Genomic DNA, 21,671 nt, shown 5'->3' with positions numbered 1-21,671 from the left:
GTTACTACTAACAAACACTTGTAGCTAGACTCATCCTTCACAATGCTGATTGCTCTCTGACTCCATGTGAATCACCCTTTGTACCTGGCATTTCTTCTCCCCCTACCCTCCGTTGTAGCACTCTTCATTTCAGAAAGAAGGTCATGGTGATAACTTCAGGGACACCAGACCTGGTTGCTGAGCCACCTGATGCCAGCTTTGGCCATGAACTTGCAGAAGAAAAGAAATGCAAGACCTTAATTACTTTGAGCCTTATCACCTACCCCAGACCAGGAGCCCCGGGCTATATAACCTTTCCCTATTCCCCAGGGAAGGGGGCACAGTTCTTGAGGCTCTAGCCTACTGTGTTTCCCTTTTGCCTGGCAAAAGAATAAAGCTACTCTTTTCTACTGCCTCCAAACTGTCTCAGTATTTCTATTCGGCATTGGTGGACAGGGAGCCAAGATTCTGGCATCAACCACATTTAAAGGACCAGCTCGCCCTCCCTCAGGGAGTGAGCAAGGACACCCATTACTTGTTCTCGCTCCCTCATGCTGCAGCACAAGTCCCAGTAAAGGCTTGCCTGCAGCACAAGGCCCAGTAAAGCCATGCTGCAGCACAAGGCCCAGTAAAGCCTTGCCTGAATTTCTTGTCTGCACTCTTATCAATTTCTATTGATTAAAGAGTCCAAGAACCCAGGAGTCCAAGAACACACAAGGAGTGTTCTCAGTTTATATTTTACCCCAACTCCGGTCTCAAGGAGCAAAATGAGATCATCTCCCTAGAGAACATTGCAGACAAGGTTCTCACAGAACTAGGGGAAATGCCAACTGACTACCTACCCTCCCAAGCCCACAAAGATCCCGGAGTCATAAATGAACACATTCTTGGGAAATGTCTATGGCTTTGACAATGAACTGAATTAACACTGAGCAAAGTGAATCTGTGCAAAAATATCTCAGAACTGAGCAGGTGGACCCTGTTAGGCTGTTTTCCTCCACCTTTAATGTGGATTCATCACACTTCAAAGAACACTGGGTGGAAAACTGCTCTTGCCAACCTCTGGGATAACCACAGAACCCTGCTCATACAGTACCAGCCGAGATTAACTGAGAAACAAGCATGTGGTGCTTGGAACAGCACCTGACACAAAGTCGGAATCAATGAATGTCAGCATCAATGAATGTTGGCCTTTATGACTATAATTATTGATATTATAGTTGTTGACATTAGGCCTCTACCCCCATCCCCACTTCACTCCTCCCTGTACCCGGCAGATTTCCCTATCTTCCTACATCTTCCCCTACCTGGGAGAATTTGGGACTGCTTGCCAGAAAGGGGGTAGATTTTTTAAAAAAACAAAAACCTTCTGAAATCTCACCTTATTAGGTCCCCCACACCTTCCATCCCCTACAGAGGCATCTATAGCCACACTCCACTGGTTCACTCTCTCTGCCTGTAACTTGTGTGGCCCTGGGCTAGCAGCCCTGCTCCATCTGTGCCGAGAGGGGGTGGCCTGGCCCATGCGGGGCTGAAGGCTGCCTGGAACTGGTCTTATCTGAACCAAGACAAGGAGGCTTTGTGTGGCTCCAACCCTCCCAGCCACTGAGGCCCTTTCAGTGGATGCCCCCTCTTTCCCGCCTCCAGCCCCAGAGGGATGGCCAGCCCCTACTTCCTGTTTGCCTTGGCCCCTTGCCTTTGGGTGTGGACTAGGAGAACAAACCCTGCCAGATGCCCTCTGCCCCCATTTTCCCCACAACACGGCCAGGCTGGGAGGCCGTGCACATCCTGCAGCGTTTCCTATGGGGGCACTGGCACCCTGGGAGCAAATCCCCACATTTCTATGTGACCTTAGGCCACCACCTAACTTCTCCAAGCCTCAAAGTGTGTGTGTTCACCGTGGATCTTGGTGCTACCTGCCAGGGTGACAGAAGCATTAGAGGAAAGGAAAGCTTGCACATTATGGCACTTCAACTATGCAGGCAGTTAGGGGTCATCTCCCCCTAACTGCTTAAGGACTTGCCACCCTGAGCCCCCAAATACCCGATTTGTCCTCTTCCACCTCCACCTCCACCTCCCTCCAGATTTCCTCACTACTTAGTTACTCACCTGGGGCCTGATAATGCTTAAGAGAGTGAGTTTTAGAATCAGATCCACCTGCCTTCCAACCTGGGCTCTGCAGCCATCTGACCTAATCAAATATATCTTATCTGAAAAGGAGATAAAGACACCTTCCTTTTAGGTTTCTTGGGGCAATGATTAAATGAAATAACATATGGACAGCCTGAGCACAACCTGTTTCAAAGAAGTTTAGCAAATATCAGAGTAATAATAAATAATGATATTTCATTGTCAACAGTTCCAACTGGCCACCAACTTGCTTTGAGGCCCAGCATATGGTTGGCATATTTACCTAGTTTCCCCTATTTTTAACTTCATTGGTCATTTCTAGAGAACACTGGAAGGAGGACATTAGCAAACTGGATCCTTATCATCCTGCCCAGAAGTTTTCCTCCATATGTTTGGGCTGGCTTCTGTTGGTATCAGGAAATAAATTGATTGCCAAACACTTATCTTAAATCAAGCCCATTTATTGAGTAATTCAAGTAGTTCTTTTAGCTCTACTGGATTTTTTGAGAAAGCAATGGAATCTTCTACTAATATCAGTATTTTGTCTCCTTTACGATAACTATTCTTTTCACTAGCACTTTATTGCATCATTCAGACTACAGATAATTAATAGTGGTGATGGATGGTGTCTTTACCTCATTCCTGGCTTCATAAAGGATGCCACTCTCCTTTCTCCTGCAGGTATGTGCAAACCAGTTGTGTAAGGTAAAAGTAGTTATCTTATGAAGAAAATGTACTTTTATTTTCTTTATTTCTACCTCTTAGAGTTTGTTGTTGTTTTAAGTCTGGGATGGCTATTTAATTTCATAAAATAATAGTTTCAGTATTTATTGAAATGATAAGCTTATTTTAGTTTTGTTTCTCTGTCCTTATAACAGGCATGATGGTGAGAGATTTTTTTGGACCTCCACTTGGGAATCAATAGCTAAACCAACAACTTGTTTTATGTTCAAATTAGTGGCTAAAGGATGGACTATGCAATAAAGAGCAGGCTATTTAGATGTCCATGTGGGAAAATAATTTAAGCTTGAATCGCTCCTTGGATCCACATAAAAATTCTAGAAGTATTAGAGGTTACATCTTTTAAAAAACTTTAAGCTATTTGAAGAAAATGTTGGAAAATACTTTTATAGTCCTGATGGGAGGAATCATAAGCAAGTTGTAAAATCTAGAAACCATAAAAGAAAATATTGAGAAATTTGGCTACCTAAATAAATATATAAAACTTCTGTATGATGAAAGATATCACAAAGAAAGTTAAAGACAATAGAAGAATGGAAGAAAACATTGCCAACATATCTATCAGGCATTACTGGATTAATAATCAGAATATGTAAAGAAAAGAGGGAAAAATAGAAAAAAGTATTTGACTAGGCAAATAAAGCTCATCTTCACTCAATAAATAGCATGTAAATAGAAGGAAAAAGGTAACATTTTTTTCATCATCAAACTGTAAAAATATCAAAAGATAAATATTCAGTGTTGGAGAATGTACAGGGCTGCCAGATCTACTTCAGCTCTTTCCACTCCAGATGTATTTTATGTAAATGGCGCCCCCTGCAGCACAACTGCAACATAAACTACAATGTAACTGGGTGCGCCTTGGAGCCTTGCTCTCAGTGCCCTGCCCCTCCTTTGGGCTTAGTAAGAGCCTTTGGCATATCTAGCAAAATTTAAAAGGCCCTCTGAATCACTGATTCCTCTTCCAGGAAAAAGGCCTTTCAGAAATACAGAATTATGTAATATATACATAAAGATATACGCAAAAGGATGTTCACTGACGCATGCTTTATATTGGAAAAAAACACAAGGAAACAAACTCCATGTCCATCAACAGGGGATCATCTGGACAAATAATAGTGCCTTCAATCATGAGATATTTTGCCTGTCTCAGATTTAGGTGTACTAACATAGAATGATCTTTAAGATTTGGTGTTATGACTGAGATGAACATGAAGGTGAAAGCAAATCCCAAAAATATATTATTCAATCCTATGTTTATATATTTGTGTCTGAATTTATATTAGATCGATAGGGAATGCACAGACAAGGAGCTGGAAGAGTCCACCAAGCTGAGGGAACTTGACTGGAATTGAGACAGGCTGGGAACTGGGACCCGGGACCCGGGACCCTTTGCTGCAGTGCTTGCACCTGGACGAATGTCTCCTCCAGCAACATAATACAAAGAAACTATACGGGACTAAAAATAACTGCGCGCATGGGCAGTTGGGGCAAATTAGGAACAACAAAATACAAAAGGACCAAAACGCAACTGCCATGTCTGAGGAACCGGGAGCAAAAGCAGGGTACTATGCATGTGCCCTGCACTCAGCACCACCAAGGGGGTGGGCAGACCACCTGACCACCCCTCCAGCAAGACCCCTGGACCCACCACTACCCTCACGCCACATAAGGAACCAGCTCAGCCTCCCCTCCCCCCCAGGGAGTACGCAAGGGAAACTGTTACTTGTTTTCACTCCCTTGTGCTGCAGCACCAGTCCCAGTAAAGCCTTGCCTGAATTTCTTGTCTGGCTTCTTATCAATTTCTGTTAAGAAGGCCAAGAAGCCTGGTCTGTAACAGAATCACCTGGTAGAGGGAGTTTGTGACAGGAAGGGGTTTTACCCTGCATGCTTTATTACATTTGTGCCTCTACCACAATAAGAAAGTATTGTATATATGTTGTTTTTATTGCAAATTCAAAATATTAGGCAGCCCACTCATTCTGAGCTGCAAAGCTGTGGGTTTAACTGTTCTTTGACAACTTCCCACTGAGGTAAACTACCAAGGAAGTCCTATTACCAAGTGTGAAAACTTCTTGGCATTTCTGAAATAAATCCTTCTTTTGAGCTAGTTCATGTGGGCATCCCAATTCCCAAGAGAGCTTTTTAAAAATTTAGATCCAAGTCTCTGTCCAAGATCTGCTGACTCAAAACCTGAATTTCTGTTCCTGAGGCTATTATCTGGAGGAAGAAGTGAGAAGGAGGGATTATTGCTTAGTGTGGTGGCTATATTTGTACAATTGCACAGCCACAGTCAGTAATAGAGAAGGCAGAGGTGCAGCCTTGATCTGCAAGGGCTCCAGTTAACCCTAAAGGGGCCCCTTGATGGATAAGAACATACTCCTGGGCTTGGCGATGAAGGGGCTCCACTGGCAGCCAGGACATGCACTCAAGGCTCTGCAGTGCAGATGTTAGGGCTGTGGCTTTTGCTTTTTGTTTTCCCAAATCTTAACTTTTTTTTTTTGTTCATGTGTTGAGTGGGTGTGTCCCATAGGTGAAGGTTCAACTACTGTGTTTTAAACTGGAGGGAGGTGGAGATGATTTGAAGTTAACTGAAAAACCCACCTAGCCCTTACTCTGGGTTTGCTTAGAATGGAGAAAGTACCCGGCTCTCACTAATACGTTGTATCAGTATATTATTATCTACCAGTAACAGAGCTGGATTCAAATCCTGACTCCACATTACACCAGGTGTGTGACTATTGGCAAGGCTCTTAACATCTCTAAGCCTCAATTTCTTGGTCTGCAGAATGGACGTAATGATGCACTCCTGATGGGGCTGCAGTGAAGATCAGAGAGATGGCGTATGTGGAATAAATCAAACAAAGCTTAGTTACTGTTCATTAATACTAGGGTGGTCACTAGACCACGTACTCCTCAAGTGCAGACATGTGAATATAAGAATTATTTCGTTTTCTCCCCCCTCCAAACTTTACCTAACACTAACTAGTACCGACCTTAAGTATGTGCTGAACACTCTGTCCGATGTCATGAGAGTTGATTACTTGTTCCTGGTGGGCAGAGAAAAGCTTCCACACTCCGTGCAGTCTGGAATTCAGATCCCGTGCCACAGGTGTGGGTGGCACTTCTCTCGAAACTGCAGTCCGCCCGTCTGTGAAATGGGCTCATAACGGATCACTGGACCCCCGGCTGCATCGCCCACTCTTCTGCGCTCGGGCCCGGGGGAGGCGCGTGGGCTCAGAGCGCGGCCCCTTCCAGGGGAGGCGCCCAGCCTGGCGCGTCGCCCCTCCGCCCGCGGGGTCTCTGGAGGGGGCGGGCTCGCTCGAGCCAGAAAGCCCGGAGCCGCCCAGGAATCTTGGCGGGGACTGCGAGCATTTCCTCCCGGGCGGGCCGGCGCGATCCCGGGGAGGGCGGGGAGGGCGGGAGCGGGCAGACACGGCGCTGCGCTCCGCCAGCCGGCAGCATGCGGCCCCTGCTCTGCGCGCTGGCCGGGCTTGCCCTGCTCCGCGCCTCGGGTGCCTTCACCGGTGAGTGGGGCCCGGGCGCGGGGCGCGGGGCGAGGGTCGGGGAGACCGCGGACCGAGAGGAAGGAGCAGGAGAGAGGGAGGGAAGAGGGAGGGAGATGGGAACGAAGCCAGATGGAGAGGGATGGAGAATGAGGGAGATGCAGGGAGGGAGAGAGATAAATAGATGATGAGAGAAATTGGAGGGAAAGATGGAGACAAAAAAGGCAGAGAGATAAAGGCAGAGGAACAGAGAGAATTACAAAGGAGAGAGGGAAGAATACAGAGAGCAAGGGAGAGGCTGGGACAGAAAGAAACTTTGGAGGTAGACAGATGGGTCTGAATTATGAATGAGGATAGAGAGAAAGAGGAGTTTGAGAGGCAAACGGAACAAGAAGGAAGGAAATAGAGGAACTAAAATGGCAAGAGAAAGGGGGTGGGGGAGAGAGAAAGGGTGAGAGGATACTGAGGAAGAGAGGCCGATTTGAGAGAGACAAAAAGGGAGAGAGGGAGTGGAGAAACCCACTGCCCCAGGTCGACAGGAAAGAGAGGAGGAGACCAGGATCACCAGGTGGATGGTCAAGTCTGCAGGGTGGGGCAGCCCCGGCTCCCCACCCTCCAGACCAGCCCTGCCCAGAGGGCCTGCAGAGACACCCAGGCCTGGTTTTCCTGGGGGAATTTCCTGGGAAGCGGAGCTCCAACAAGCAGAGGACCCAGGCCTGGCCCAGCACAGCCGGTCAGGGCCCAGGCAGGCGGCCCCTGGAGGCTGCGGCTTTACCTGCCAGGTAGTCTGAGGGGCTTCTGCAGTCTGTGGAGGAGGCAGTTGTCAGCCTTTTGGAGAGCTTCCCTGAGGGCCCGAGCTGCTCCACTGGCTGGGTTCCTTGCCGTGCCGTCCCTTCTACCCTTCCCTGACAGCAGTCTTAGTGCTGCTCCTTCACAGGCGAGGCTCGGACAAGGTGGCTGCAGATAGACTTACTGTGTGCACAGGTGTTCCTTCCACCACCCCAAGACTGCACTTTATAGAGCACTTTACACAGCACTTTACAAGCCACATTCCCATTTACCCAAGGTCTCTTGCTGGCCTCAACCAGAGGTAGCTGATGCCCATCCCAGTTGTACGGGTGGGCGAGAGGAAGGCTCAGTCTCTCCAGGCATCCAGGGACCCTGCCCCCTCAGCCAGGCCCTTGTCCACACTTAAGGCTGCTCCCCCATCAACCTGGAGCCGGTGGCTATGAGTCATCCTGCCCTGGGTTAAGATGGAAGCTCCCCTGACCCCTGGCCCAGCCCCTTTCAGGCACAGGGAACTGTGGGAGTGAGCATCCAGGGAAAGGGTTGAGGCCAGTCTTGATCCTGGGCAGCCCCTGGCTGAGTGAACTTGGGTGAGTCATGTCTCACCCAAATAGCTTCACCTCTCTGAAGCTATTTCCTCTTCTGTAACGTGGGGAGAATGGTACCCACCAGCAGAGCTGGATGAAAGGGAAGTACCCAGCATGGAACACCTGTCAACACACATTGGCTCCTTCTCTCGTCCCCTCGGACAGCTCCACTGAGCTCTCTGAGGCCCAGTTCTCCACTGAGGTTGGCTAAGAAGGACCAACAACCCTTTCCTCACAGGCTTCGTGAGGAGTGTCTGGGACCATGCAGCACAGAGCCCCGCCCAGGTGCTGTCCTTTTTCCCTGCCTCCACGCCCCGCTCCATCTTGCTGGAGTCCCCACCTCCAGGAGCTGAGGGGACAAAGCCGAGTCTGTGCTCCCCCAGAGGGAGGAGCTGGCCACCCGCAGTGGCAGACTTTTTGTGGCCCCTTTAGCTATGACTGGTATATACATTTTAGCTTAAAGCCATTTTTAAACATTATTTTCCTCCTGATCATCTTCATTGCTCCAGATTAAGAAAAAAAAAAAGAGGAGAGTATAAACATATTAATGTAATTTCACACTGAGTTCACACATTTTTGTGTATAACCTTTCAGACTTCAGACAATATACCATGGTTTTTCTTAACTGTTGATTATCAAATCTGTTGGATATAAACACAGAATAGAGGCCTAGAGATTGTCATACTGAGTGAAGTAAGTCAGACAGAGAAAGACAAATATGATATTGCTTATATGCGGGATCTAAAAGAAAATGATAAAAATGAACTTGTTTACAAAACAGAAACAGACTCACAGACTTAGAGAACTACGAACTTATGGTTGGGAGGTGGGGGAGGGATACTTAGGGAGTTTGGGAGTGACATGTACATACTGCTGTATTTAAAATGGATACCCAACAAGGACCTATTGTACAGCACAGGGAACGCTGCTCAATATTATGTAACAACCTAAATGGGAAAAGAATTTGAAAAAGAATAATGAAGAATAGAATAGTATAGTGAACCCCCATGTGCCCATCACTCTGTTTCAACAAGAATGGATTCCTGACAGATCTGGATTCATCTATCATCCCCACCTTCTCTCCCCTCCCTCAGATTATTTTAAAGGAAATTCCAGGCATTATATATTTTTATCTGTAAGTATTGCCTTATGTATTTCTAAAAGATAAATAATCTTTTAATAACAATACCATTATCACTCCCTAAAAATGGACAATAATTCCGTAATGTCATCAAATATCCAGTCAGCATTCAGCTGTCCCTGATTGTGTGATGTTTTTATATTTGGTTTGTTTGATCCAAATAAGGTACACACATTGCTTTTGGTTGATATATCTGTTAAGTTTCTTTTAGTAAGTTTTAAATTTCTTTAGTAAGTTCTTTTTCCCCTCTATTCTCTTAAAATTTATTTCTTGAAGAAACTGGGTTGTTAGTCTTATAAAGTTTTTCCCATTTAAATTTTATCTGATTGCATCCCCCAGGTGTCATTTAAATTGTTCTCTCCCCTCTATTGTCTATAAACTGGTAGTTAGATCTAGAAGCTTCAGCTAATTCCAGTTAGGTTTTTTTTTTTTTTTTGCAAGAATACTTTAAGATGGTTTATTGATTTAATTTTCATTTCTTTGATTACTACCAAGGTTGGATTTTTCTTCAAAGGCATATTGGTCATTTCTGCTAATTCTTGTGAATTGTCTTAGACTTTTCCATCGTGGTACTGGGATTTTTTCATATCGATCTATAAAAGTTCTTTATGTGTTGAGTGAAGCAGACTGTTTTGTGCTACTTGTAGAGAATTTTTTTTTTTTAAGTTAAGGCTTCAGTTAAGTTCCTTTCCTATTTTGCTATCAGAGGGATATCAAGTCCTAGAGCCTAGTCCTATTAGCCATTCTCACCCATGCCTTGGGGCCCACAGGGGGAAGCTCTCACTGTCCACCACCATTCCAGGTCTCTGTGGACGTCTGTCTTCCATTGGGATTCTGCTTTTTGCTTTGGGTGGAAGAGGAAGACGCTGAAGGGCTATGGTGAGGATCACTGCATTTCTTCTTACAAAAATGGATGGAGGGGCTTCCTTGGTGGCACAGTGGTTGAGAGTCCCCCTGCCGATGCAGGGGACATGGGTTCGTGCCCCAGTCCGGGAAGATCCCACATGCCGTGGAGCGGCTGTGCCCGTGAGCCATGGCCGCTGAGCCTACGCATCTGGAGCCTGTGCTCCACAACAGGAGAGGCCACAACAGTGAGAGGCCCACATACCACACACACACACAAAAAGGATGTTGTGGGGAGTGAACCTCTCAAAGACAATTTGATCCAACGTACACAGTTGGGCTCTTGTCGGGCCTCAAGACAGGTACAAAGATGTCACGTGTATAGGTCCCCTTTGCCCCATTCCTGTCCAGCCCCTCATTTTACAAAGGAGGCAGCTGAGACCCCCAAGATAGGAGGCCCTTAACTCATCACAGAACTGCCAGAACATAGTATAGACAGTGTCTTGCAGGTAGGATTCAAATCCTGTCCCCACTACCTACTAGCAGTGTAGTCTTGGGCATGTTACTCAACCTCTTTGATCTTTGGTTTTCTAATCTATAAAAAACTGGTAAGAGTACTGAGCTCATAGATAGAATTAAATGAGTTAATGCATGTAAGCACTCAACAAAAAGCTTGGCCCATAATAACCGATCACAAATTGACAGTAGCTTCAAATATAGAGTATGGTTGTGCCCATTCTAAAGGTGAAGAAACTAAGGATCCAGCAAGTGGGATTGGCTTGTAACAGAGCCCAGAGGGCCCGGTCAGCCCTGAGCCCTCTGTGTGCTTGTTGGAGAAGCCCCTCCCAAGCATGCCTTGGACCCCTGCACAGGTATAGTCCTAGAGCAGATGCCTCCCCATCTTGAGGAGACCTGGTCAGAGTGATCTAGCAAAGAGCACTGGCTCCAGGTGGAGAGGCAGGGCTGCAGGGGCTTTCACTGACCTGCTTAGTCTCCAGTCCACCTGGTGAATGACCTACATGGCATTTGCACATCATCTGGCAGTTCCAAGGCAACTTCAAATGCAGGATCCCCTTGGATCAACACAGCAGTCCCACCAAGTAGACAGAGCAGGGCAGACCCCTCACAGATGAAGCTGAGTCAGAAGCAAAGAACACAGTTCAATGGAGGTGGGACAGTGCCTCTGACTCCCAAACTTGTGTTCTGTGCACAGTGTGTGGAGAGAGGTTTATCCTGGATGGCTTCCTAGACCTCAGCATGGTGGGGGTTTAGGAATGTTCTAGTACTTTATAACCCAGTGGATTATAAAACACCATATTCCAAGGTAGAAGGAATCTGGTTTCCTGGATGGCCTTGGAGAGCGGAGATGCCTGCCAGCCCTGACCATCAGCCAGTCCACCTCTGAACTGATATGTGAGAAAGAAAGAAATACATGTGTGATTGAGGGGGGCCCTTTGTTGCAGCAGCTCAGCTTGTATCCTCACTTAACCAGATGCCGACTCTATTGGACTGACATTGGTAAGCTCTCAGAGTGATCAGCAAGGCTCAAATCCACATCTGGAAAATGACCAGAGAACAAGGGAGACAGAACGTATCACTCCCAAAACAAAACAAAAATGTTCCTTAGCATCTGAGTTCCCTCTTAGCGGGCTCAAGTGTCCCTCTCCTGTTTCAGCCAGAGCACATCCATAGACTAGAGTTCTTCATATAGTTGTTTGAAAATAGTGTTCTTCTGATTTAAAAAAAAACAAAAAACCTCTGATGGTTTGGAATGAAGCAAAAATTTAAATACAAATATCAAATGTGGTCAAAGTTAGGGCTTCCCTGGTGGTGCAGTGGTTGAGAGTCTGCCTGCCGATGCAGGGGACACGGGTTCGTGCCCCGGTCCGGGAAGATCCCACATGCCGTGGAGCGGCTGGGCCCGTGAGCCATGGCCGCTGAGTCTGCGCGTCTGGAGCCTGTGCTCCGCAACGGGAGAGGCCACAACAGTGAGAGGCCCGTGTACCGCAAATGTGGTCAAATTTATTATACTATTATATTGACTGTGGTCAAATAGAATTAACCCCCAAGTGTCAAGTGTGGCTGGTCAAAGCAGCACCTTTCAGGGTCAGAAATCCTTTGAGTTGTGTGCGCCTTCCTAGTATTCAGATCCAGAAACAAAAGGTCTCCTATGCCTGTCAGTGGGGCGGGGTGGGAGGGGGAAGGCCCAGTGGCCATGTCCCTTTAACTGGAGAGGTTAGCCTGGAGCCTGCACTGGGCCTCCCGTCTCCACTGGCAGCCTGCTCTCACCACGTTCCACCCACGCCCGCCGTCCAGGGTGCACATAGGCCCTGAGCGGAAGCCAGGCCAGAGAAAACAACCTTGCATCCAAGAGGGTCCATTTCCCAACTGGCCAGGTCAGGGAGGGCGGGATCGAAAGAGGGAAGGGAGCACCGGGAACCACAGCCTTGGCCGCCCATGGTCAGTCGTGATAATCCTTCAGCTTCCCCCACTCTGCCTCTGGTCTGAACCTCCCCAAAGCCCCGTGAAACTGGCGTTATTGTGAGCCCCTTTCTACTGGTGAGGAAGCACGAAGCAAAGGGAGTCCTTGCCCAGTTCTCGCCTTGCTGGAGCTTCTGGGCCAAGAAGCAACTTGTCCTTGACTCATCCTGGTTCGGTCTTTGTAGCTAATTTTTGAGGCCTGAAAGACAGACGCAGACCTTGGATGAGCTGCATCTGGCAGTGCCTCCGCCCCCGCCCCCAAACCCCTGTTAGAGAGGAGGCAGCAGAGGCTCAGGGAAAAGAAAGTTCCCACGGGCCCGCACCAATTCATGGCTGGGAATGGAGGTGCGTTTTCTGCCATCATGCGCTGAGGTCAATGCCATGAGCACCCACGTGGGGGAGGGAGCAGCAGCGCAGGGTGGCCTGGCTCTGCCCCAGCTCTCTCTCAGCAGAGCTCCTCGGGAGGCCTGGATGAGCTCACAGACAGTTGTGCAGTGCAGCCCAGGGCGCAGTTGTGTCCAGATGTGATGGATTAGTGCCGTGTGATGTGGAGAGCAACCTCAGCCCAGCCTCTTCCCTGGAGGGGTTTGGGAGCCAAGTGAGACCTCATCGCTGACACGTAGAGAACAGGATGTTTTAGGCTGAGGGAGGGAGCAGATTCATGTTGTTCCTGACTTCGAGAGCTGGCAGAGCCCCAGTTGGCCGGCAGGGTCATGTTGCTTCCTCTTGGCCTAAGCTGGGAGGAGGGGGAAGAGTACTCTAGGGTCTGGGAGGGGTCAGGTGGGACTCAGGGGAAAGTCTTGGCCTAAGGCCCCTGGGCGGAGCTTGCAGAGGGCGGATGTGGGCCCTGACCTAGACCGGGACAGACCCCCTCTTCCTGACAGCCCTCTATTTGGGTGAAAACAGCTCTGCCTGCCCCCTCGAAGTCTTTTCTCTCTAGCTGAGCACCCCAGTTTTTTCAGCTGACACAAAGGAGTCAAAATCTGGAGTCCCTTCACGGTGGCCCCCTTTAGCCCTGCCTCTGCCTGTCAAAAGCCTTCTCACGAAGAATGGCCCAGAATGGAGCCCAGCCCTCCAGGTGGGGTCTCTCAGACCACCCCCACCCCCCGACACCCATCCTGAACATTTTGTATCAATGCACGAAGCCCATGGCTTCTGCTTTTTGCTAACAACCCTATCAGAGAACTGGCTTTTATTATGGAAAATTTCAAGCCATATATACAAAAGTAGAGAGAATAGCAGAATTAACCCCACGTCCGCATCACCCAATTTCAACAGTTACCAATCTCGGCCAATCTTGTTTGCTCAATACTCCCACCCATGCCTCCTCCCACTCCCAGGCCTGGATTATTTTGAAGTAAAGCCAAGACATCATAGCATTTTACCTATAAATATTTTCAGTATAGATCTCTAAAAGTCTCCCTTAAAAAAAAAAATAACCAAAGTTATAACATCCTCTCCCTCCCTAAAGTCAACAAGAACACCATTGTTGTTGTTGTTTTTTGCACTACGCAGGCCTCTCACTGCTGTGGCCTCTCCCATTGCGGAGCACAGGCTCCGACGCGCAGGCTCAGCGGCCATGGCTCACGGGCCCAGCCGCTCCGCGGCACGTGGGATCCTCCCGGACCGGGGCACGAACCCGTGTCCCCTGCATCGGCAGGCGGACTCTCAACCACTGCACCACCGGGGAAGCCCTTTTGTTTTTTTAAATACTTATTTTTATTTATTTATTTTCTTTCTTTTGGCTGCATCAGGTCTTAGCTGCGGCACGCAGGATCTTCGCTGCGGTGCACAGGCTCTGTAGTTGTGGTGCGTGGGCTCTGTAGTTTCGCAGGCTCTCTAGTTGAGGCACACGAGCTCAGTAGCTGTGGCGTGCAGGTTAGTTGCCCCACGGCACATGGGATCTTAGTTCCCCGACCAGGGATCGAACCTGCGTCCCCTGCATTGGAATGTGGATTCTTTACCACTGGACCACCAGGGAAGTCCCAAGACCATTGGGACCATTGGGGTTTTTTTTGTTCTTTTTTTAAGTTATTTATTTATTTATTTTTGGCTGCGTTGGGTCTTCGTTGGTGCGTGTGGGCTTTCTGTAGTTGCGGCGAGCAGGGGCCACTCTTCCTTGTGGTGCACGGGCTTCTCATTGTGGTGGCTTCTCTTGTTGCGGAGCATGGGTTCTAGTCATGGGGGCTTCAGTAGTTGTGGCTTGCGGGCTCTAGAGCGTAGGCTCAGTAGTTGTGGTGCATGGGCTTAGTTGCTCCGCGGCATGTGGGATCTTCCCAGACCAGGGCTCGAACCCGTGTCCCCTCCAATGGCAAGCAGATTCTTAACCACTGTGCCACCAGGGAAGTCCACCATTGTTTTTTGAAGAGGTTTTTCTAAGTTCAGTGGATGGACATAATGAAGGGGAGAATGTAAAAACCCAAACTCTTCTCCACAAAAGATGCTCAGAGTGGAAGTTTTGCCCCTGCACTTGGTTCTCGCCCCTGAGTGGAAGAGCTGAGATCCAGAGAGTTGAGACCAGGGACTCTCAGGGCATGGGGACTCTGGCAGAGCTCCAGAAGGCCAGCTGGCTGAGATGGGGCCAGGGGAAGGCCAGGGTGCCTGGGGTCCAGTCATTTGCTGACTGTGTGATCTTAGACAAGTCACTCAGCCTTCAGAGTTATACATTCATCACCAGCAAAATGGCTCACTATCCTTACCTCAAGACCTGCCAACCTCCTGGGCAACTTTATATGTCACCTCGGGCAACCCAGCCAACATCGAGGTCTTACAAGAGTTTTGCATCTACAAAGATCAAGTCCAATAACTCTTACCCCTGCTCTGCTTCAGATGCCCACAGCCTTGGTATTGTCACTGTGAAGCTGCTCTACCTCTAAAAGCTAAAATTGCAATATCCCTTATCACTTGTTCCTTCCGTTACTCCCATCATCTCACTGAGATCTCCAGTGCCTTCAGCTCCTCCATTTCTCCCAATTATTGGCCCTCTTATTGCCTTCTTTTTCGTTATTCAAGCTAGATGCCAGAGCTCATCCCCTTAAGCCCTTGCTGGTCGAATCCTCAGTTCCTTTGCACTCTTGTTCTTCACCGCACTCATGCCACAGACTCCCAGGTTTCAGCTCGTCAGCCATCTGTCTTTGCTGCTGACACCCACCTGCTGAGCTGCTACGGGAGGGCTTCCTTGTGATGTCAGGTTGTTCTGCATCATCCTCCTAACTGCCTTCCTCATTCTCCTCATCCCCTTTTGGAGCCCCCTCTTTATTCAAGCTTCTGACCCAGGGGCGTGCTGATACACGGGCTCTCGGAAAACAAACAAAAAAAGCATTTGTCAGTTTCCATGGTAGAAATACTTTCATCATGGCTCCCATTTTAGTGGCTGTGTCTAACAACCCACTCACAGAATTCCTGATAATACTTCACAACTCGCTTTCCTCTTTCCTAACCCTACATGAATTTTCAGCAGATGATTCCCCTCTTACTTTACCGAGTGAATAGAGGCCATCAGGTGGGACTCACTCAACGTCTTGGCCCTTTAAGCAGAACTTTTTTACGCATTTTTGCTGCGTTTCCTCTCTCTTCCTTCCACATGTGACCCCTACCCCCACCACCATTTCTGGATTCCGTGGCCTCACATCTCTTCGGGAAATGCATTCTTTCAGTTCTCCTGGCTTCTTCCTGTCCTCAAGCTATAAGCATGGTTGCGTTTCTTCAATGCTTAAAAACCTGGAAACAACAATAAACACTTATTTACACCTTGTGATCTGATCTCCCTTCCTTCACAGCCAAGCTTCATGGAAATGTTTTCCAGGATCTTAGTTTCCTCCTCCTGAATTTTCCTTCCCTTCTCATCCCACTGCGACTAGACTTTGCTCTGTCGGCACCTCTCCACTAAAAGCGCTGGGATGGCATTCAGCATCGACTTTTCTGTTGCTCCGAGTCCTTATCTTGCTAGACCTCCATGCTGCTTTAGGCCATGCTGACTGCTTCATCCTTTTGAAAGCTCTTGGCTTCTCCTTGTTTCTGGGGCAGCATCCTCCTTTCTGTGTGTCCGTGTTCTCCAAGGACTCAGCCGACTCAGACGCCCTGCAGGTTATCTCAGAGCCACCAATACTGCAACTTGAGCTCAAAACCCGGGCTCTAAGACTTCTGGTGTGAAGGTTGGTGGTGTAAGGAACCAAGGAGGAGCCAACGTTGGGGAGGAAAATGATGTTGAACAAATTGAACCTCAGATCTTCCGCTTACTAGCTGTGTGATGTTAGACGTATTGTTTCACCTTTCTGTGCGTCAATTTCCTTATGTGTAAATTGGGGGTAATAATTGGTTGTAGAGGTTGACTGAGTTAACACATTTGTTTAGCACTCACTTGTGTCAGATGTTACTAACTGGTCACCAATGTCGATTACTATTACTATTGCTACAATATCTCCATGCATTTTCTTCCTCTCTTCCTACGGTTACTACCTCCTTTCATCACTTCTTACACTGATTACTGCAGTAACTTCCTGCCTTCAAAGATGAATCTCTCCAATCCATTCTCTGTATTTTAAAAAATTCACATATGACTGCATGACTCTCCTGTTAAAATAAACCCCAAAACAAGCATTGTGATTGGTTTATTAGGGCCCGGCCTTGTTTCCACGATCCACCTCTCCAGTCTCATCTCCCACCCACCCTGTGCTTTCCAGCCACTTCAGGCTTCCTGAGGCTTTGTGCACTGAGCCATGCTATTTCATTCCTATCTTTGCACATGCGGTTCCTTCTGGCTGAAACCTTTCCTCCCTTCCTTTTCTTACCCAGTTCAGGCAGCACCTCCTTGAGGAAGCCGACTTGGGTCTGTAGGAGACCATGGCCAAGTGAGTGAGTGGGGCAACCCTACACTCACACCCTGATCCACACTGAGCCTTCCTCTGCTTCTCTTTGGACTGTTTTTAGGACCCACCTCCCTTAAGCCCCATGTTTGCAGGAGTCTGTAATGTTACAGAGAAACCAAGGGCCCCAAAGTGACAAGACTTGTTTTCCTACAGCTGCTGAACCCTTCATCCCCTCCCGAGGAGACCCAGCTCGGACTGCAGGGTGTGACAGACACATGGCTGTCCATGGCCGGTTAGACGTCATAGAGGAGGTAATGAGGGTGACCTGAGAGGGCATGCAGCTTCAGGACCACCTGCCAGGCTGGTGGCTTTGGCGGGTTCAGGCCAATCTTGCTTTGGAAAATTGGGGAAATCTTGGCCAATCCTGTTCCCTGGCCACTATGTTAAACATCTCCCTGCCCTACCTGGGCTGTTAGGCTGTCCAGCTCCCAACAGACCCTGCCTCCCCGGGACCTTGCTTCCCACCAGCCAGAGATCTCCCCATAATCACCGGATGAGAAGGTGGAAATTCAATTGCAGTGTTTTGTTACACAGCCACAGTTTGTAACCTGGGGTCCATAAACTTGTGTGGGGGAAAAAAAAATTGCACTTCATTTTCACAAACCTTTAGCTGAGATTTAGCATTCTCATTCTCTATACATACAGACAACAAACTGCAGGAGTATTAACAGTACTGTGACTTTGTCAGCAATAGAAATCACAGATAACTTCATCCCATTATAGTCATTGTGAATATCTCAATATATTGTTTACTCTAATCAGTATGTCAAAATTTCAGTAGTTGTTAGACCTGGTGTTACTTAAATAAGTTAATAAATACGTAAATGTTTATATCAAAATTTAATTTTTAATACTTTAATAATATTTTAATGCAGTTTATACCCTTGGAAATCCTGTATGTTTTATTTTTTTTCAATGAAAGCATTTTTCTGATGGCGGTCTGGAGGTTTCACCAGACTGCTAACGGGGTTCATTTGTGAAAAAAGAACCCTGAATAAAGAAAATTTCAAAATCCCAATACTGTCATTTGGCAGAATTGCCACCAGGGGGCGGGGCAACAAAAGGAATGTGAGCTCCCAGTGGTGACATCCTGAAAGGGAAAAAGGAATCCCAGAGTCCCTCCAAGCCCCAAACCAATGACTGGGTAGAACTCCTGAGTGCCAGAGCCAGGAGCAGCCGTAGAGAGTGAGCTCCTAGGATTTTGTTATCTGGGGAACTGAGAGGCAGGCAAGGGCAGAGCCTGAACCAAGAGGACCCAGGTCTCCTGGCACCCAGTTCTCTCCCCGCTGCACCCTACTGGATTTCCAGGTGCTCCTTAGGATGTGGCTGATTAAGTGGGACTTGTCACCACTCTCGTCCTCTCCTCCTCCCCCTCCTCCCCCAACTTCTCTCCTTGCTCTAGACGGTGGAGAAGACGGTGGAGCACCTGGAGGCAGAAGTGAAAGGCTTGCTGGCTCAGCTGGAGGAGCTGGCCTGGAATCTGCCCCCGGGTCCCTTCAGCCGGATCCCCGACCTCCTCGCAGAGGAGACGGTGAGCAGCTCAGGTAGCAGAGATGACAGCCTCCAGGGCTGGGCAGCAGGGTGGGGACGGCTGCTCCACCCCCATGGTGTAGCCTGGACAAGCCAGGGAGGCTCCAGCTCCTCCTTGGGACAGAAGCGGGAGGCATCCCCCGGGCTCACCCCAAGTGTTCTCTGCCCCCACGCCCGGGGTTGCTGCAGCCCAGCATCGGGTAAGGGCACCTGTTAGAGTTCCACTCTCAGCACCACCCTGACTCAGAGCGGCTGCCTCCTTCCCTGGCCATTTACACACGTCACAGCTCCTACCATCTCCCTTCTACTCCTCTGCCGCCACCAAACCCTATCAGGGAAGCCTGGCATCCCTCTGACTGGCAGCGGAGGGACTGCCACCTGCTCCCTCGAGCCCTGCGTCCTGGCACAGGAGTCCCCACGGGACTGGGAGGGGAGGGCAGGCAGCCTTCAGCACCGTGTTTGCTCACTCCGAGGCTGCCCCCTTTCTTTCAGATCGCCTTTGAGCACCAGAGCAGGAGCCACCCAACAGCTGGCAGTGATACAACAGCTCTCCTCTGAGAACAGAGCCGTGCGTTCTGGCCTGCCTTCCTCAGCTTTGTGCAAAATGAAAGCTACTCCTTTGGTCCCCTCTGTGTCTGCTGACAGTGACCCCTGCAGCCACAGCCCCTTCTCCATCTGCTCCCATGCGCTGAGGCTCACACCCCCTGCAGGCTCAGACCTGTACTTCCGCCCTCCTTATTTATAGGGGTGGACAGGGCAGGAGTTACTTCAAGAGGTGAGGCACCTGAGGCGCAGAATCGTAAGGCGACACAGTGCAAGGGCCCTTTGAGTAAACTTGTTACTCAAAATGTGGCCGTAGGTGAACAGAGGTGTCACCTGGAAGCTTATCAAAAATGCAGAATTCGGGGCCCTGCCCAGACCTCCTGAATCATAATCTACATTTTAATGAGATCCCCAGGGAATCTGTGTGCACATTAAAGTTCTAAAAAATGTTTCTGTTGAGATAAAATTCAAAATTTTAACCATTTAAAACAGTACAAATTCAGTGGGTTCATAATGTGTAGTCATCACCACCTTCTAATTCTCATCACCACCTTCTAATTCCAGAAATTTTCATCACCCCCAAAAGAAACCCTGTACCACTAAGCAGTCGCTTCCATTCCCCCTCCCATCCTCCCTTGGAAACCACTAATATTTCTGTCTCTGTGGACTTGCCTATGCTGGACATTTCATATAAATGGAATCATACAAAAGTCAGACACAAAGCTTTTTGTGTTTAACTTTTTTTCGCTTAGCATAATGTTTTCAAGGTTTGTCCATGTTGTAGCATGTATCAGTACTTTGTTCCTGTTTATGGCTGAATAATAATATTCCATTTTATGGATATATCACATTTTATTCATCCATTCATCAAATCAGTGGATATTTGGGTTGTTTGAACATTTTGGCTATTATGAATAATGCTATGAACATTCATGTATAAGTTTGTGTGGATATATGTTTTCATTTCTCTTGGGTCTGTAATTAAGAATGAAATTGCTGAGTCAAATAGTAACTCTATGTTAAGTTTTTGAAGAACCACCAAACTGTTTTTGCATAGCAACTGTACCAGTTTACATTCCTACCAGCAAAGTATATATAAGGTTTTCAATCTTTCCTTATCCTCCCCTACACATCTTATTATAGGCATCACACTAGGTGTGACGTGGTTATCTTGTGGTTTTAAGTTGCATTTACCTAATGACTAGTGATGCTGAGCATCTTTTCATGTGTTTGTCGGCCACTTGTATGTCTTTTTTGGAGGAAGGTCTATTCAAATCCTTTTCCCATTTTAAAAACTAGGTTGTCTTTTTGCTGTTGAGTTGTAAGAGTTCTTTATGTATTGTGGATACTAGGTTTTTTATCAGATATATGATTTACAAATGCTTTCTCTCATATTCTGGGTTGTCTTTTTATTTTCTTTATAGTGTCCTTTGAAACAACAGTTTTGATGAAATCCAATTTATCTATTTTTATTGTTTTTGTTCCTTGTTGTTTTGGTGTCATATCTAAGAATCCACTGCCACATCCAAGGTTATGAATCATTTAATCCTGTCTTCTAAGTTTTTATAGCTTTAGCTCTTATCTTTAGTTTTTTTAATCTATTTTAGGTTAATGTTTGTATGTGGTGTGAGGTGGGGATTCAGCTTCATTACTTGCACTTAGTTGAAGAGAATAGTCTTTCCCCACTGAACGGTCCTGGCACCCTGTCAAAAATCATTTGAGCATAACATTTAGGTTTACTTCTCAATTCTGTCCCATGGTTCTGTATGTCTGTCTTTATGCCGGTATCACACTGTTTGAATTACTATAGCTTTGTGGTAAGTTTTAAAATTAAGAAGTATGAGTTCCCTGACTTTTTTGTTCTTTTCCAAGACTGTTTTGGCTATTTGAGGAACAGTTCCTTGCAATTCCATATGAATTTTAGGATCAGCCTGTCCACATCAGCAAAAGGCAGTTGGAATTTTGATATGGCTTAGATTGAATCTGTAGATCAATTTTTAGAGTATTGCCATCTCCACAACTAAGTCTTCCGACACATGAGCACAGGATGTTTTGTATTTTTTGTATTTTTCAGTGTGTAAGTCTTACACCACCTTGGTTAAATTTATCCTTAAGTATTTTATTCCTTTTGCAATGATCATAAATGGAATTGTTTTCTTAATTTTACTTTCAGATTGTTCATTGCTAGTGCATGGATATATAAATGACTTTTTTGATTGATCACATATCCTATCCTGCAACTTTGCTGAATTCATTTACTAGCTCTAATGGGTTTTGTGTGGATATTTTAGGATTTTCTATATATAACATTATGTAATCTGTGAATAGAGTTTTACTTCTTACTTTCCAATTTGGATGGCTTTTCTTTTTCTTGCCTAATTACCCTGGCTATAACTTTCAATACAATGTTGAGTAGTAGTGGCAATAGCAGACATCTTTGTCTTGTTCTTGATCTCAAGGAAAAGCTTTTATTTTTTCACCATTGGGTATGCTTTTTGTAGATGCCCTTTATTTCAGGTTGATAGATTTTCCTTGT

The 21,671-nt window shown here is 47.2% G+C and overlaps 1 protein-coding gene across 1 annotated transcript; it reads left to right on the top strand.

Annotated features, from left to right (window-relative positions):
* Positions 1-6,313: 6,313 nt before the first annotated feature.
* Positions 6,314-19,744, top strand: PLAC9 (placenta associated 9; the record flags this gene model as incomplete). The annotated part of the gene is made up of 4 exons (XM_079723009.1): positions 6,314-6,377; positions 17,216-17,313; positions 18,465-18,606; positions 19,085-19,744. 4 exons carry the CDS (start codon positions 6,314-6,316, stop codon positions 19,093-19,095), a joined length of 315 nt encoding a protein of 104 aa, XP_079579135.1. The 3' UTR covers positions 19,096-19,744.
* Between the last annotated feature and the right edge of the window lie 1,927 nt (positions 19,745-21,671).

This window comes from Hyperoodon ampullatus, assembly GCF_949752795.1.
Source record: "Hyperoodon ampullatus genome assembly, chromosome: 1".
Taxonomy (NCBI): Eukaryota; Metazoa; Chordata; class Mammalia; order Artiodactyla; family Ziphiidae; genus Hyperoodon; species Hyperoodon ampullatus.
Note: the sequence above shows the minus strand (reverse complement) of the source record. Positions and strands in the feature narration are given on the sequence as shown.